This window comes from Nematostella vectensis, chromosome 10, assembly GCF_932526225.1.
Source record: "Nematostella vectensis chromosome 10, jaNemVect1.1, whole genome shotgun sequence".
In the NCBI taxonomy this organism is placed as follows: Eukaryota; Metazoa; Cnidaria; class Anthozoa; order Actiniaria; family Edwardsiidae; genus Nematostella; species Nematostella vectensis.
In genome coordinates, this window is record NC_064043.1 from 11,606,053 (window position 1) to 11,624,844 (window position 18,792).

Sequence of the window (18,792 nt, forward strand, 5' to 3'; positions counted from 1 at the left end):
CTAACGCTGGTAAAATAAGAACTTTCCCTCCCTCTCTAGACCATCCTTAAGATTATACAGCTAAGGTATGTCAAAATAGTAATGGTTTAGCCCCTAAAGTGTATCAACGCACCCTGGCCCACCTAACGCTGGTAAAATAAGATTTTTTCCTCCCTCACTGTGACCATCATTAAGATTATACAGCTATTGCTTGTCAAATAGTAGTGTTTTAGCCCCTAAAGTGTATAAATGCACCCTGGCCCACGTAACGCTGGTAAAATAAGAACTTTCCCTCTCTCACTGTGACTATCATCAAGCTTATACAGCTACATATGGATCGCCAAATAGTAATGATTTAGCCCATAAAGTGTATCAACGCACCCTGGTCCACCTAACACTGGTAAAATGAGAACTTTCCCTCCCTCACTGTGACCATCCTCAAGATTATAAAGCTAATGTATATCAAAATAGTAATGATTTCACCCCTAAAGTATATCAACGCACCCTGGTCCACCTAACGCTAGTAAAATAAGAACTTTTCCTCCCTCACTGTGACCATCATTAAGATTATACAGCTATTGCTTGTCAAATAGTAGTGTTTTAGCCCCTAAAGTGTATAATTGCACCCTGGTCCACGTAACGCTGGTAAAATAAGAACTTTCTCTCTCTCACTGTGACTATCATCAAGCTTATACAGCTACATATGGATCGCCAAATAGTAATGATTTAGCCCATAAAGTGTATCAACGCACCCTGGTCCACCTAACACTGGTAAAATGAGAACTTTCCCTCCCTCACTGTGACCATCCTCAAGATTATAAAGCTAATGTATATCAAAATAGTAATGATTTCACCCCTAAAGTTTATCAACGCACCCTGGTCCACCTAACGCTAGTAAAATAAGAACTTTTCCTCCCTCACTGTGACCATCATTAAGATTATACAGCTATTGCTTGTCAAATAGTAGTGTTTTAGCCCCTAAAGTGTATAAATGCACCCTGGCCCACCTAACGCTGGTAAAATAAGAACTTTTCCTCCCTCACTGTGACCATCATTAAGATTATACAGCTATTGCTTGTCAAATAGTAGTGTTTTAGCCCCTAAAGTGTATAAATGCACCCTGGTCCACGTAACGCTGGTAAAATAAGAACTTTCCCTCTCTCACTGTGACTATCATCAAGCTTATACAGCTACATATGGATCGCCAAATAGTAATGATTTAGCCCATAAAGTGTATCAACGCACCCTGGTCCACCTAACACTGGTAAAATGAGAACTTTCCCTCCCTCACTGTGACCATCCTCAAGATTATAAAGCTAATGTATATCAAAATAGTAATGATTTCACCCCTAAAGTTTATCAACGCACCCTGGTCCACCTAACACTAGTAAAATAAGAACTTGTCTCCCTCACTGTGACCATCTTCAAGATTATACAGCTATAGTATGTAAAAATAGTAATGATTTAGGGACTGACATGCTTGTACACATAGTGTACAATCTAATGCTGGTAAAATGGGAACTTTTCCTCCCTCACTGTGGCAATTATCATGATTATACAGCTATGGCTTGTCAAATAGTAATGATTCAGCCATTATAGTGTATCAACGAACCCTGGTCCACCTAACGCTGGTAAAATAAGAACTTTCCCTCCCTCTCTAGACCATCCTTAAGATTATACAGCTAAGGTATGTCAAAATAGTAATGGTTTAGCCCCTAAAGTGTATCAACGCACCCTGGCCCACCTAACGCTGGTAAAATAAGATTTTTTCCTCCCTCACTGTGACCATCATTAAGATTATACAGCTATTGCTTGTCAAATAGTAGTGTTTTAGCCCCTAAAGTGTATAAATGCACCCTGGCCCACGTAACGCTGGTAAAATAAGAACTTTCCCTCTCTCACTGTGACTATCATCAAGCTTATACAGCTACATATGGATCGCCAAATAGTAATGATTTAGCCCATAAAGTGTATCAACGCACCCTGGTCCACCTAACACTGGTAAAATGAGAACTTTCCCTCCCTCACTGTGACCATCCTCAAGATTATAAAGCTAATGTATATCAAAATAGTAATGATTTCACCCCTAAAGTATATCAACGCACCCTGGTCCACCTAACGCTAGTAAAATAAGAACTTTTCCTCCCTCACTGTGACCATCATTAAGATTATACAGCTATTGCTTGTCAAATAGTAGTGTTTTAGCCCCTAAAGTGTATAATTGCACCCTGGTCCACGTAACGCTGGTAAAATAAGAACTTTCTCTCTCTCACTGTGACTATCATCAAGCTTATACAGCTACATATGGATCGCCAAATAGTAATGATTTAGCCCATAAAGTGTATCAACGCACCCTGGTCCACCTAACACTGGTAAAATGAGAACTTTCCCTCCCTCACTGTGACCATCCTCAAGATTATAAAGCTAATGTATATCAAAATAGTAATGATTTCACCCCTAAAGTTTATCAACGCACCCTGGTCCACCTAACGCTAGTAAAATAAGAACTTTTCCTCCCTCACTGTGACCATCATTAAGATTATACAGCTATTGCTTGTCAAATAGTAGTGTTTTAGCCCCTAAAGTGTATAAATGCACCCTGGCCCACCTAACGCTGGTAAAATAAGAACTTTTCCTCCCTCACTGTGACCATCATTAAGATTATACAGCTATTGCTTGTCAAATAGTAGTGTTTTAGCCCCTAAAGTGTATAAATGCACCCTGGTCCACGGAACGCTGGTAAAATAAGAACTTTCCCTCTCTCACTGTGACTATCATCAAGCTTATACAGCTACATATGGATCGCCAAATAGTAATGATTTAGCCCATAAAGTGTATCAACGCACCCTGGTCCACCTAACACTGGTAAAATGAGAACTTTCCCTCCCTCACTGTGACCATCCTCAAGATTATAAAGCTAATGTATATCAAAATAGTAATGATTTCACCCCTAAAGTTTATCAACGCACCCTGGTCCACCTAACACTAGTAAAATAAGAACTTGTCTCCCTCACTGTGACCATCTTCAAGATTATACAGCTATAGTATGTCAAAATAGTAATGATTTAGGGACTGACATGCTTGTACACATAGTGTACAATCTAATGCTGGTAAAATGGGAACTTTTCCTCCCTCACTGTGGCAATTATCATGATTATACAGCTATGGCTTGTCAAATAGTAATGATTCAGCCATTATAGTGTATCAACGAACCCTGGTCCACCTAACGCTGGTAAAATAAGAACTTTCCCTCCCTCTCTAGACCATCCTTAAGATTATACAGCTAAGGTATGTCAAAATAGTAATGGTTTAGCCCCTAAAGTGTATCAACGCACCCTGGCCCACCTAACGCTGGTAAAATAAGATTTTTTCCTCCCTCACTGTGACCATCATTAAGATTATACAGCTATTGCTTGTCAAATAGTAGTGTTTTAGCCCCTAAAGTGTATAAATGCACCCTGGCCCACGTAACGCTGGTAAAATAAGAACTTTCCCTCTCTCACTGTGACTATCATCAAGCTTATACAGCTACATATGGATCGCCAAATAGTAATGATTTAGCCCATAAAGTGTATCAACGCACCCTGGTCCACCTAACACTGGTAAAATGAGAACTTTCCCTCCCTCACTGTGACCATCCTCAAGATTATAAAGCTAATGTATATCAAAATAGTAATGATTTCACCCCTAAAGTATATCAACGCACCCTGGTCCACCTAACGCTAGTAAAATAAGAACTTTTCCTCCCTCACTGTGACCATCATTAAGATTATACAGCTATTGCTTGTCAAATAGTAGTGTTTTAGCCCCTAAAGTGTATAAATGCACCCTGGCCCACCTAACGCTGGTAAAATAAGAACTTTTCCTCCCTCACTGTGACCATCATTAAGATTATACAGCTAATGTATATCAAAATAGTAATGATTTCACCCCTAAAGTTTATCAACGCACCCTGGTCCACCTAACGCTAGTAAAATAAGAACTTACCTCCCTCACTGTGACCATCTTCAAGATTATACAGCTATGGTATGTCAAAATAGTAATGATTTAGGCACTGACGTGCTTGAACACATAGTGTACAATCTAATGATGGTAAAATGGGAACTTTTCCTCCCTTACTGTGACAATCATCAAGATTATATAGCTATTGCTTGTCAAATAGTAATGCTTTAGCCCCTAAAGTGTATAAACGCACCCTGGTCCACGTAACGCTGGTAAAATAAGAACTTTCCCTCTCTCACTGTGACTATCATCAAGCTTATACAGCTACATATGGATTACCAAATAGTAATGATTTAGCCCATAAAGTGTATCAACGCACCCTGGTCCACCTAACGCTGGTAAAATGAGAATTTTCCCTCCCTCACTGTAACCATCTTCCAGATTATACAGCTATGGTATGTCAAAATAGTAATGATTTAGGCACTGACGTGCTTGAACACATAGTGTACAATCTAATGCTGGTAAAATGGGAACTTTTCCCCCTCACTGTGACCATCTTCAAGATTATACAGCTATGGCTTGTCAAATAGTAATGATTCAGCCATTAAAGTGTATCAATGCACCCTGGTCCACCTAACACTTGTAAAATAAGAACTTTCCCTCCCTCACTAGACCATCCTTAAGATTATACAGCTAAGGTATGTCAAAATAGTAATGGTTTAGCCCCTAAAGTGTATCAACGCACCAAGAACTTCCCTCCCTCACTGTGACCATCCTCAAGATTATACAGCTAAGGTATGGGAACTTTCCCTCCATCACTGTGATTATCAGCAAGATTATACAGCTAATATGGCTTCTCAAATAGTAATGGTTTAGCCCATAAAGTGTATCAACACACCCTGGTCCACCTAACGCTGGTAAATCGAGAACTTTCCCTCCCTCACTGTGACCATCTTCAAGATTATACAGCTATGGTATGTCAAAATAGTAATGATTTAGGCACTGACGTGCTTGAACACATAGTGTACAATCTAATGATGGTAAAATGGGAACTTTTCCTCCCTCACTGTGGCACTCATCATGATTATACAGCTATGGCTTGTCAAATAGTAATGATTCAGCCATTATAGTGTATCAACGCACCCTGGACCACCTAACACTGGTAAAATGAGAACTTTCCCTCCCTCACTGTGACCATCCTCAAGATTATAAAGCTAATGTATATCAAAATAGTAATGATTTCACCCCTAAAGTTTATCAACGCACCCTGGTCCACCTAACGCTAGTAAAATAAGAACTTTTCCTCCCTCACTGTGACCATCATTAAGATTATACAGCTATTGCTTGTCAAATAGTAGTGTTTTAGCCCCTAAAGTGTATAAATGCACCCTGGCCCACCTAACGCTGGTAAAATAAGAACTTTTCCTCCCTCACTGTGACTATCATCAAGCTTATACAGCTATTGCTTGTCAAATAGTAGTGTTTTAGCCCCTAAAGTGTATAAATGCACCCTGGCCCACGTAACGCTGGTAAAATAAGAACTTTCCCTCTCTCACTGTGACTATCATCAAGCTTATACAGCTACATATGGATCGCCAAATAGTAATGATTTAGCCCATAAAGTGTATCAACGCACCCTGGTCCACCTAACACTGGTAAAATGAGAACTTTCCCTCCCTCACTGTGACCATCCTCAAGATTATAAAGCTAATGTATATCAAAATAGTAATGATTTCACCCCTAAAGTATATCAACGCACCCTGGTCCACCTAACGCTAGTAAAATAAGAACTTTTCCTCCCTCACTGTGACCATCATTAAGATTATACAGCTATTGCTTGTCAAATAGTAGTGTTTTAGCCCCTAAAGTGTATAAATGCACCCTGGCCCACCTAACGCTGGTAAAATAAGAATTTTTCCTCCCTCACTGTGACCATCATTAAGATTATACAGCTAATGTATATCAAAATAGTAATGATTTCACCCCTAAAGTTTATCAACGCACCCTGGTCCACCTAACGCTAGTAAAATAAAAACTTACCTCCCTCACTGTGACCATCTTCAAGATTATACAGCTATGGTATGTCAAAATAGTAATGATTTAGGCACTGACGTGCTTGAACACATAGTGTACAATCTAATGATGGTAAAATGGGAACTTTTCCTCCCTTACTGTGACAATCATCAAGATTATATAGCTATTGCTTGTCAAATAGTAATGCTTTAGCCCCTAAAGTGTATAAACGCACCCTGGTCCACGTAACGCTGGTAAAATAAGAACTTTCCCTCTCTCACTGTGACTATCATCAAGCTTATACAGCTACATATGGATTACCAAATAGTAATGATTTAGCCCATAAAGTGTATCAACGCACCCTGGTCCACCTAATGCTGGTAAAATGAGAATTTTCCCTCCCTCACTGTAACCATCTTCCAGATTATACAGCTATGGTATGTCAAAATAGTAATGATTTAGGCACTGACGTGCTTGAACACATAGTGTACAATCTAATGCTGGTAAAATGGGAACTTTTCCCCCTCACTGTGACCATCTTCAAGATTATACAGCTATGGCTTGTCAAATAGTAATGATTCAGCCATTAAAGTGTATCAATGCACCCTGGTCCACCTAACACTTGTAAAATAAGAACTTTCCCTCCCTCACTAGACCATCCTTAAGATTATACAGCTAAGGTATGTCAAAATAGTAATGGTTTAGCCCCTAAAGTGTATCAACGCACCAAAAACTTCCCTCCCTCACTGTGACCATCCTCAAGATTATACAGCTAAGGTATGGGAACTTTCCCTCCATCACTGTGATTATCATCAAGATTATACAGCTAATATGGCTTCTTAAATAGTAATGGTTTAGCCCATAAAGTGTATCAACACACCCTGGTCCACCTAACGCTGGTAAAATGAGAACTTTCCCTCCCTCACTGTGACCATCTTCAAGATTATACAGCTATGGTATGTCAAAATAGTAATGATTTAGGCACTGACGTGCTTGAACACATAGTGTACAATCTAATTCTGGTAAAATGGGAACTTTTCCTCCCTCACTGTGGCACTCATCATGATTATACAGCTATGGCTTGTCAAATAGTAATGATTCAGCCATTATAGTGTATCAACGCACCCTGGTCCACCTAACACTGGTAAAATGAGAACTTTCCCTCCCTCACTGTGACCATCCTCAAGATTATAAAGCTAATGTATATCAAAATAGTAATGATTTCACCCCTAAAGTTTATCAACGCACCCTGGTCCACCTAACGCTAGTAAAATAAGAACTTTTCCTCCCTCACTGTGACCATCATTAAGATTATACAGCTATTGCTTGTCAAATAGTAGTGTTTTAGCCCCTAAAGTGTATAAATGCACCCTGGCCCACCTAACGCTGGTAAAATAAGAACTTTTCCTCCCTCACTGTGACCATCATTAAGATTATACAGCTAATGTATATCAAAATAGTAATGATTTCACCCCTAAAGTTTATCAACGCACCCTGGTCCACCTAACGATAGTAAAATAAGAACTTACCTCCCTCACTGTGACCATCTTCAAGATTATACAGCTATGGTATGTCAAAATAGTAATGATTTAGGCACTGATGTGCTTGAACACATAGTGTACAATCTAATGATGGTAAAATGGAAACTTTTCCTCCCTTACTGTGACAATCATCAAGATTATATAGCTATTGCTTGTCAAATAGTAATGCTTTAGCCCCTAAAGTGTATAAACGCACCCTGGTCCACGTAACGCTGGTAAAATAAGAACTTTCCCTCTCTCACTGTGACTATCATCAAGCTTATACAGCTACATATGGATTACCAAATAGTAATGATTTAGCCCATAAAGTGTATCAACGCACCCTGGTCCACCTAACGCTGGTAAAATGAGAATTTTCCCTCCCTCACTGTAACCATCTTCCAGATTATACAGCTATGGTATGTCAAAATAGTAATGATTTAGGCACTGACGTGCTTGAACACATAGTGTACAATCTAATGCTGGTAAAATGGGAACTTTTCCCCCTCACTGTGACCATCTTCAAGATTATACAGCTATGGCTCGTCAAATAGTAATGATTCAGCCATTAAAGTGTATCAATGCACCCTGGTCCACCTAACACTTGTAAAATAAGAACTTTCCCTCCCTCACTAGACCATCCTTAAGATTATACAGCTAAGGTATGTCAAAATAGTAATGGTTTAGCCCCTAAAGTGTATCAACGCACCAAAAACTTCCCTCCCTCACTGTGACCATCCTCAAGATTATACAGCTAAGGTATGGGAACTTTCCCTCCATCACTGTGATTATCATCAAGATTATACAGCTAATATGGCTTCTCAAATAGTAATGGTTTAGCCCATAAAGTGTATCAACACACCCTGGTCCACCTAACGCTGGTAAAATGAGAACTTTCCCTCCCTCACTGTGACCATCTTCAAGATTATACAGCTATGGTATGTCAAAATAGTAATGATTTAGGCACTGACGTGCTTGAACACATAGTGTACAATCTAATTCTGGTAAAATGGGAACTTTTCCTCCCTCACTGTGGCACTCATCATGATTATACAGCTATGGCTTGTCAAATAGTAATGATTCAGCCATTATAGTGTATCAACGCACCCTGGTCCACCTAACACTGGTAAAATGAGAACTTTCCCTCCCTCACTGTGACCATCCTCAAGATTATAAAGCTAATGTATATCAAAATAGTAATGATTTCACCCCTAAAGTTTATCAACGCACCCTGGTCCACCTAACGCTAGTAAAATAAGAACTTTTCCTCCCTCACTGTGACCATCATTAAGATTATACAGCTATTGCTTGTCAAATAGTAGTGTTTTAGCCCCTAAAGTGTATAAATGCACCCTGGCCCACCTAACGCTGGTAAAATAAGAACTTTTCCTCCCTCACTGTGACCATCATTAAGATTATACAGCTAATGTATATCAAAATAGTAATGATTTCACCCCTAAAGTTTATCAACGCACCCTGGTCCACCTAACGATAGTAAAATAAGAACTTACCTCCCTCACTGTGACCATCTTCAAGATTATACAGCTATGGTATGTCAAAATAGTAATGATTTAGGCACTGATGTGCTTGAACACATAGTGTACAATCTAATGATGGTAAAATGGAAACTTTTCCTCCCTTACTGTGACAATCATCAAGATTATATAGCTATTGCTTGTCAAATAGTAATGCTTTAGCCCCTAAAGTGTATAAACGCACCCTGGTCCACGTAACGCTGGTAAAATAAGAACTTTCCCTCTCTCACTGTGACTATCATCAAGCTTATACAGCTACATATGGATTACCAAATAGTAATGATTTAGCCCATAAAGTGTATCAACGCACCCTGGTCCACCTAACGCTGGTAAAATGAGAATTTTCCCTCCCTCACTGTAACCATCTTCCAGATTATACAGCTATGGTATGTCAAAATAGTAATGATTTAGGCACTGACGTGCTTGAACACATAGTGTACAATCTAATTCTGGTAAAATGGGAACTTTTCCTCCCTCACTGTGGCACTCATCATGATTATACAGCTATGGCTTGTCAAATAGTAATGATTCAGCCATTATAGTGTATCAACGCACCCTGGTCCACCTAACACTGGTAAAATGAGAACTTTCCCTCCCTCACTGTGACCATCCTCAAGATTATAAAGCTAATGTATATCAAAATAGTAATGATTTCACCCCTAAAGTTTATCAACGCACCCTGGTCCACCTAACGCTAGTAAAATAAGAACTTTTCCTCCCTCACTGTGACCATCATTAAGATTATACAGCTATTGCTTGTCAAATAGTAGTGTTTTAGCCCCTAAAGTGTATAAATGCACCCTGGCCCACCTAACGCTGGTAAAATAAGAACTTTTCCTCCCTCATTGTGACCATCATTAAGATTATACAGCTATTGCTTGTCAAATAGTAGTGTTTTAGCCCCTAAAGTGTATAAATGCACCCTGGCCCACGTAACGCTGGTAAAATAAGAACTTTCCCTCTCTCACTGTGACTATCATCAAGCTTATACAGCTACATATGGATCGCCAAATAGTAATGATTTAGCCCATAAAGTGTATCAACGCACCCTGGTCCACCTAACACTGGTAAAATGAGAACTTTCCCTCCCTCACTGTGACCATCCTCAAGATTATAAAGCTAATGTATATCAAAATAGTAATGATTTCACCCCTAAAGTATATCAACGCACCCTGGTCCACCTAACGCTGGTAAAATAAGAACTTTTCCTCCCTCACTGTGACCATCATTAAGATTATACAGCTATTGCTTGTCAAATAGTAGTGTTTTAGCCCCTAAAGTGTATAAATGCACCCTGGTCCACGTAACGCTGGTAAAATAAGAACTTTCCCTCTCTCACTGTGACTATCATCAAGCTTATACAGCTACATATGGATCGCCAAATAGTAATGATTTAGCCCATAAAGTGTATCAACGCACCCTGGTCCACCTAACACTGGTAAAATGAGAACTTTCCCTCCCTCACTGTGACCATCCTCAAGATTATAAAGCTAATGTATATCAAAATAGTAATGATTTCACCCCTAAAGTTTATCAACGCACCCTGGTCCACCTAACGCTAGTAAAATAAGAACTTACCTCCCTCACTGTGACCATCTTCAAGATTATACAGCTATGGTATGTCAAAATAGTAATGATTTAGGCACTGACGTGCTTGAACACATAGTGTACAATCTAATGATGGTAAAATGGGAACTTTTCCTCCCTTACTGTGACAATCATCAAGATTATATAGCTATTGCTTGTCAAATAGTAATGCTTTAGCCCCTAAAGTGTATAAACGCACCCTGGTCCACGTAACACTGGTAAAATAAGAACTTTCCCTCTCTCACTGTGACTATCATCAAGCTTATACAGCTACATATGGATTACCAAATAGTAATGATTTAGCCCATAAAGTGTATCAACGCACCCTGGTCCACCTAACGCTGGTAAAATGAGAACTTTCCCTCCCTCACTGTCACCATCTTCCAGATTATACAGCTATGGTATGTCAAAATAGTAATGATTTAGGCACTGACGTGCTTGAACACATAGTGTACAATCTAATGCTGGTAAAATGGGAACTTTTCCTCCCTCACTGTGGCAATCATCATGATTATACAGCTATGGCTTGTCAAATAGTAATGATTCGGCCATTAAAGTGTATCAATGCACCCTGGTCCACCTAACACTTGTAAAATAAGAACTTTCCCTCCCTCACTAGACCATCCCCAAGATTATACAGCTAATATGGCTTTTCAAATAGTAATGGTTTAGCCCATAAAGTGTATCAACGCACCCTGGCCCACCTAACGCTGGTGAAAAAAGAACTTTTCCTCCCTCACTGTGACCATCATTAAGATTATACAGCTATTGCTTGTCAAATAGTAGTGTTTTAGCCCCTAAAGTGTATAAATGCACCCTGGTCCACGTAACGCTGGTAAAATAAGAACTTTCCCTCTCTCACTGTGACTATCATCAAGCTTATACAGCTACATATGGATCGCCAAATAGTAATGATTTAGCCCATAAAGTGTATCAACGCACCCTGGTCCACCTAACACTGGTAAAATGAGAACTTTCCCTCCCTCACTGTGACCATCCTCAAGATTATAAAGCTAATGTATATCAAAATAGTAATGATTTCACCCCTAAAGTTTATCAACGCACCCTGGTCCACCTAACGCTAGTAAAATAAGAACTTACCTCCCTCACTGTGACCATCTTCAAGATTATACAGCTATGGTATGTCAAAATAGTAATGATTTAGGCACTGACGTGCTTGAACACATAGTGTACAATCTAATGATGGTAAAATGGGAACTTTTCCTCCCTTACTGTGACAATCATCAAGATTATATAGCTATTGCTTGTCAAATAGTAATGCTTTAGCCCCTAAAGTGTATAAACGCACCCTGGTCCACGTAACACTGGTAAAATAAGAACTTTCCCTCTCTCACTGTGACTATCATCAAGCTTATACAGCTACATATGGATTACCAAATAGTAATGATTTAGCCCATAAAGTGTATCAACGCACCCTGGTCCACCTAACGCTGGTAAAATGAGAACTTTCCCTCCCTCACTGTCACCATCTTCCAGATTATACAGCTATGGTATGTCAAAATAGTAATGATTTAGGCACTGACGTGCTTGAACACATAGTGTACAATCTAATGCTGGTAAAATGGGAACTTTTCCTCCCTCACTGTGGCAATCATCATGATTATACAGCTATGGCTTGTCAAATAGTAATGATTCGGCCATTAAAGTGTATCAATGCACCCTGGTCCACCTAACACTTGTAAAATAAGAACTTTCCCTCCCTCACTAGACCATCCCCAAGATTATACAGCTAATATGGCTTTTCAAATAGTAATGGTTTAGCCCATAAAGTGTATCAACGCACCCTGGCCCACCTAACGCTGGTGAAAAAAGAACTTTTCCTCCCTCACTGTGACCATCATTAAGATTATACAGCTATTGCTTGTCAAATAGTAGTGTTTTAGCCCCTAAAGTGTATAAATGCACCCTGGTCCACGTAACGCTGGTAAAATAAGAACTTTCCCTCTCACTGTGACTATCATCAAGCTTATACAGCTACATATGGATTGCCAAATAGTAATGATTTAGCCCCTAAAGTGTATAAATGCACCCTGGCCCACCTAACGCTGGTAAAATAAGAACTTTTCCTCCCTCACTGTGACCATCATTAAGATTATACAGCTATTGCTTGTCAAATAGTAGTGTTTTAGCCCCTAAAGTGTATAAATGCACCCTGGTCCACGTAACGCTAGTAAAATAAGAAATTTCCCTCTCTCACTGTGACTATCATCAAGCTTATACAGCTACATATGGATTGCCAAATAGTAATGATTTAGCCTTAAAGTGTATCAACGCACCCTGGTCCACCTAACACTGGTAAAATAAGAACCTTCCCTCCCTCACTAGACCATCCTCAAGATTATACAGCTATAGCATGTCAAATAGTAATCATTTAGCCCCCAAAGAGCATTACGCACACATAACGCACACTGGTCCACCTAACTTTGGTAAAATAAGAACTTTCCCTCCCTAACTGTGGCCATCACCAAGGTTTGACAGCTAAGGTATGTCAAAATAGTAATGATTTAGCCCCTAAAGTGCATCAACACACCCTGGCCACAGAACGCTGGTAAAATGGGAAATTCTTTTCCCTCACTGTGATCATCATTGAGATTATACAGCTATGGCTTGTCAAATAGTAATGGTTTACCCTCAAAGTGCATCGACACATCCTGGTCCACGTAATGCTAATAAAATGGGAAATTACCCTACCTTACTTTGAACATTTTCAAAATTATACAGTTGTGGCACGTCAAAACAGTAATGATTTAGCCCACCCAACGCTGGTAAAATGGGAAATTCCCCTCACTTACTGTGAACAATATCAAGATTATACATTTATGGCAGGTCAAAATATTAACGATTTAGCCCACCCAACGCTGGTAAAATGGGAAATTCCCCTCACTTACTGTGAACAATATCAAGATTATACATTTATGGCATGTCAGAATAGTAATGAATTAGCCCTCAAAGTCTTTCAACACACTTTGGTCCAGCAAATGCTGGTAAAATGGGAAATTCCCCTCACTGTGACAATTATCAAGATTATACAGCTATGGCATGTCAAAATAGAATGATTTAGCCCACCCAGCCCACTCAAAGTTTATAAAACCGCCTTTAAATTGAGCTTACGAAGATGTATGCCGCTTGTAGACCCTTTGTCGCGAGCGCGAGGAAAGTCACACATATACAATCATCTGTGATGTTTTAAAAACGTACCCCCCCCATAAAAATAATAACAACATTTTTTTGCAAGGGAGATATATGTTCTCAAGAAATCTAGTTGAGGGAAGGATGGGTGATAGTTACTCGGGACAGAGATGGATTGACAAAATAAAAGGTCATACGTTTCAAAAGCTGGATACTAAACTTAACGATAGTAAAATTCGCGCATAATCGTAAAATATGTATAGAGAAAATGTCCTCATTTCTTACCTCCTTCTGCCAAAACAGCATTCATCCATTCAAATGTAGATGCGGCTGGAAAAATGAAACGAAATAAGTTTTCTCGATCGTAAAAAGATCCACGATCTTATTAACTCTGAGTTTGTCAAAATCTACGGGCACAAGAGGTTGCGCATGGACATTTTTGTGGATGAACATTCAATAAATCAACTGATATTGAAAGGGAACCCACTTCTCAAATACCTAGTTGTGTTAAAAGTCTTTCCCAAGGAAAAATTGCGTCCTTTGCATCCACATTTGCACTATAGCCTCCGAGACAAATTATACCTCGCAATCGCCCTCGTTTCCAGCAGAAATTCTAACCGCCCCTTCGTTGCTAGACAACCGCAAGTGGCCAGCGTAAATACCGTGGGCACAGTATTTAAAGGTGTATCGTTAGGACCGTACCGTTTCCTTATATTAAAATAATAATAATAATAATAAAAACCTTTAACTACAACATTTTGTCTAAGAAAGACGAAGTGCCGTAACATTCATAAAGTATAATCACCTCTCCTGTGTTATACGTTATTGGATATGTACACGGAAACGCTTCACACAAATCGGGAAAAAAAATGAAAACAGCGCGCGTCAGAAAAATCGTGTGAAACGGGGGAAACAAAGTTAAGTGTTGCTGTAAGCCGTGTGCCGTGCGAGCTTTGGGCATTTCAAAAGAATGGATTAACCCAAAGTGCACGCCACTGGGGATCAGTGTCATTTTTCAGATCCAAAGCTTTGTGTGGTGAATATAGTCACGGTGAAACTATCTCTTTAGGATGGACTCTTTTATTCTCTATCACATATCTCGTAATACCAAGCCAACGCGAAAAATTATGTCATTAAGTGATTCATTTACCTACCTCTTTAAATAACTTTGTCCACCATGCCCCAACATTATGAACCATGCATAGCATTGACTACCTACTCTAGATACTCTAGCTAAGAATCTTACATCGTTTAGCGCGCGCAGATTATAATTTGAAATCGGACGTTAATTCGCGACGTCAATGTTTCGTGGGGTCATCTAATACCAACAACTTCCATAAGTGAATGGTAAATGGTAGCTTAACCCATTGACATCACGAAAATGTGTTTCCCGCGCAAAAAGACAATCATATCAATATCTCGGCCAATCATTAGTTTGATCAACATATCACTATGACAACAGAAGAAACAAACTAACAAACAAGTTTAGAGGCAAGGGTCAGAGGTGAGAAAGATGGGCGCTAGCGACACACCACTGAAATCGGCAGGTAACGACACTTCTTTTTTGGGGGCTATTCAGTGCTATAAGATAATACGTACTCTATTTTCTCAGCTCCTGGTCCTCGTAACTCGGGTAAACACCAACGTCGAGTGAGCTCCCGGTCCTCGTAACTCGGGTAAACACCAACATCGGGTGAGCTCCTGGTCCGCATAACTCGGGTTAACACCAAATTCGAGTGAGCTCCTGGTCCGCATAACTCGGGTTGACACCAAATTCGGGTGAGCTCCTGGTCCGCATAACTCGGGTTAAGACCAAATTCGAGTGAGCTCCTGGTCCGCATAACTCGGGTTGACACCAAATTCGGGTGAGCTCCTGGTCCGCATAACTCGGGTTGACACCAAATTCGAGTGAGCTCCTGGTCCGCATAACTCGGGTTGACACCAAATTCGAGTGAGCTCATGGTCCGCATAACTCGGGTTGACACCAAATTCGAGTGAGCTCCTGGCCCGCATAACTCGGGTTGACACCAAATTCGAGTGAGCTCCCTGTCCGCATAACTCGGGTTGACACCAAATTCGAGTGAGCTCCTGGTCCGCATATCTTGGGTATACACCAACTTATCACTACAATCCTGCACTTTGAGTATATACACGCGAACACTATAGACATCCACGAATAGGAAGTGGCAAACTATAAATCAGCAGGATAGAATAAGAGAATAAAAACACGGGGGTTACTCTTAATCTCGCGAGCAAATTACCGCGAGAATTATTATTTTTTAGTTGATCACCAGGTCCACGAAACACGTGTTCCCAGCTCAGAGTGAGGCGCTAGTGATTTGCATAACACGAACTCGAAGAGAAATTGATGTAACATTGTTCTGACACACATCCGACAAGTCGTTTCTATGCGTAAAACGTCGATATGACGCAAATTTTAAATTGAAGCTCTGGTCCGCGTAACGCCGGTAATTTACCGACATGAGTTTCGGCCCGCGTAACTCGGTAGAGCAATCACTCACATTTTAAAATTTTGCTTTTCTTGAAGTTTTTCTGCAAATTATTTAAACCCAGTCCCAAGACAGTATTGCTATAAAATATTTTTATTTTCCCATTAGTATTTCGGGTGGACCGCGTAACGCTAGTTCCTACCGACAAAGATTTGGTCCGCCTAACTCGGTCTTTCGAGTATAAGAGAGAGAGAGAGAGAGAGAGAAAGAGAGAGAGAGAGAGAGAGAGGGGGGAGAGAGAGAGAGGGGGGGGAGGGGGCAATGGAATTTGTCGATTTTTCAGTTTTATCTTTGGTCTGCCTACATCATTTATCGATTTTTGTCATTCTTTCAGCGCCGATAGTAGCGCAGACGGATCATTATACGGATTCAAGGCAAAGATCAAAGTCTCCCACACCGGACTTAACATGTGGCTCGCCCCCACCATTCTTACGACATCCTGTAAGATAAACGTCAAGTATTTCCCTTTCGACCAGCAGTCGTGTACCCTGAAGTTCGGTTCCTGGACCTACGATGCCGGTTCCGTGGATATCGACACTAGTCCTACGGCTAGTATTAAAGGCTACCAGCAGAACGGAGAGTGGGACTTCATCTCTTTTCCTTGCAAGCGGAACGCGCAGTTTTACGATTGCTGCCCGCATCCCTTCACTGATGTCACATGCACTTTGAATATTCGTCGACGTACGCTGTACTACTGGATTAACCTTATAGTACCCTGTCTGCTTATAACGGGTGAGACACACGTTGTAGAAGGGTGGTGGTGGTGGGGGAGGGGGGGGGGGGGCGTGTACCACTGGGCTAACCTCATAGTTCCCTGTTTGCTTTTTTTTTCTTCGGGGGGGGTGGGGATAAGTGCCATAATTGATTCTGATGAGCCCTGCGTGACACATCTTGCTTTTGCAGCTCAGGATATTTCCTTTTCTGGAAACACAAATATGGCGGCCTAAATGGATTATGACGTCATCATTCAAGCCCCTCGCCTTTTACCGCCGGGAAGATATATTTTTCGCTTTAAAAGCTTTTTCCCGTCGATTTTTGCAATTTTAGAGCAGCCAGTGTGTTAGGTTATCTTTCCAAGATATCTCGTGCAAGGCTTCGAAGCGATGGAGTAAAAATATGGAAGATGGTGAGTATTTATTCGAAGGGAATTGGAGCTCTGCAGCGCCATGTTTGACCGATTTCGAACCCAAACACATATAGAAATTTGCCAAGATCTCTATACAATAATTTTTCTGTGCTTAGAAAATTTTTTTCTGAGAATAAGGGGTTATGTAGCTTTCGAAATCGGTGTGTCTCTATATGGGACGCGACGCCAGTTGCTGGGACGTTTGGTTTCTTTAAACAATATCGTGTTGAGCTCTGCACATCAAGGACATAAGCGGCAAGTGGATTGCTTCGTTTGATAGCTAGCCTAGCCGTATTTATTGCTATATATATATATTTTTTTTTTTTTTGCTGTTTTGCTTTTTCTGGCTGATTTTAAAACCAGAAGTCTTATACAGCGCTGCCAAAGCTTATTATTAAATAGCTAAATTGAGTGAAAATAAAATAAAATTAGTGTTCGAGGCTGTACTTTCAGTTGGCTCCTCTGCAATAAGGCCATCATAAATAATAAGCTACTGTACTCTATAAAATCAAATTGAAAAGAAACCCCTTCCTCTTTTCCAAATATAATTGTTACAATTTATTTCAGATATTGACCATGGCAAAGAAGATGAAGATAAGTAAATATATAAGGATGGACAGAGAGATCATTGAATTTTCTCCTTTGTATTCCACTGTTAGTGATAAAAAACTTATACTATTCTTTTTTTTAATATTTGTTTTATTTGTTCAAGCTATGTGTTATTGACTATTACACTTTTTCAAAGTATGGTTACAAACTGACCCCCCAGTTCTGTAGCACCGTCAAGAAAATAGGGGGGACCCCCTTCGTATTTACAAAGACAATGCCTAAAGAACGCTGCTTGGTGTAAAAATGGTATGAGATTATATGGCTTTCAACGTTAATGGAGATTTGCATCCCAGCCTCTGCTACGGCCCTGCCCCTGGTCCATGGACCCCTTGTTGAAAATAGGTTTTCTAGTAATAACATGTTTTCTAGCGAGGGAAGGTTTTTTCTACTTTTTGTTTGATCCGAGTATAAACCAAGAGCATGGATAAAGGTTGGTTAAAAAGTTTCTATGTATTAAATCCCCAGAGCTAACACAGTATTATACTTCTGGGTTTTCGCACTAAAACATAATATAAGACACAGCATATTGTGCATTCAAAAGGCGCAATGGACTTTTGAAATGAGAGGGGATCTATGATTATTTCACATCACTTTTATGTATGGTGCTTGATTGTAAAAATTGTATGATTGGACAAATTGTTTCCACTTTTCTCCTATTTCCTCTGACTGAAAATTTTCTACCAGAAAGAATTCAAATCATTAGAATTCTGTTGGAGTAAAATTGTTTAGGAGAAGAATGATAAGCTCATGAAAATGTTTTCTAGACATATCGCATTATACATGTGCTGTAAAAACATTTACAACATAACATGTGTCCACTG

The 18,792-nt window shown here is 39.9% G+C and overlaps 2 protein-coding genes and 1 long non-coding RNA gene across 6 annotated transcripts in view; 1 reads left to right on the forward strand and 2 right to left on the reverse strand.

The window, feature by feature from the left end:
• The window catches only part of LOC5510587 (neuronal acetylcholine receptor subunit alpha-7), a 26,577-nt gene that overhangs the window by 3,955 nt on the left and 3,830 nt on the right, over positions 1-18,792 (forward strand). For both annotated transcript variants that reach the window (XM_032379791.2, XM_032379790.2), the window contains exon 6: positions 16,571-16,968. In XM_032379791.2, coding sequence (XP_032235682.1) covers positions 16,571-16,968 — 398 coding nt within the window. The remainder of the gene's footprint in view (positions 1-16,570; positions 16,969-18,792) is intronic.
• On the reverse strand, positions 9,094-9,898 carry LOC125573193. Its single transcript, XR_007313985.1, has 2 exons — positions 9,555-9,898; positions 9,094-9,309 (listed from the first exon to the last, which is right to left on the reverse strand). It is a non-coding gene; the product is annotated as an uncharacterized LOC125573193 (long non-coding RNA).
• On the reverse strand, positions 13,829-16,444 carry LOC125573191. Of its 3 annotated transcripts, none has more exons than XR_007313983.1 (2): positions 14,225-14,371; positions 13,829-14,056 (listed from the first exon to the last, which is right to left on the reverse strand). XR_007313983.1 is itself a non-coding variant. In XM_048733563.1 (2 exons), exons 1-2 carry the CDS (start codon positions 15,823-15,825, stop codon positions 14,041-14,043), a joined length of 516 nt encoding a protein of 171 aa, XP_048589520.1. In that variant the 5' UTR covers positions 15,826-16,444; the 3' UTR covers positions 13,829-14,040. The 3 variants fall into 3 exon arrangements, 1 of the variants encoding a protein (XP_048589520.1); XR_007313984.1 differs by having other exon boundaries at positions 14,214-14,371; XM_048733563.1 differs by lacking the exon at positions 14,225-14,371 and adding an exon at positions 15,326-16,444.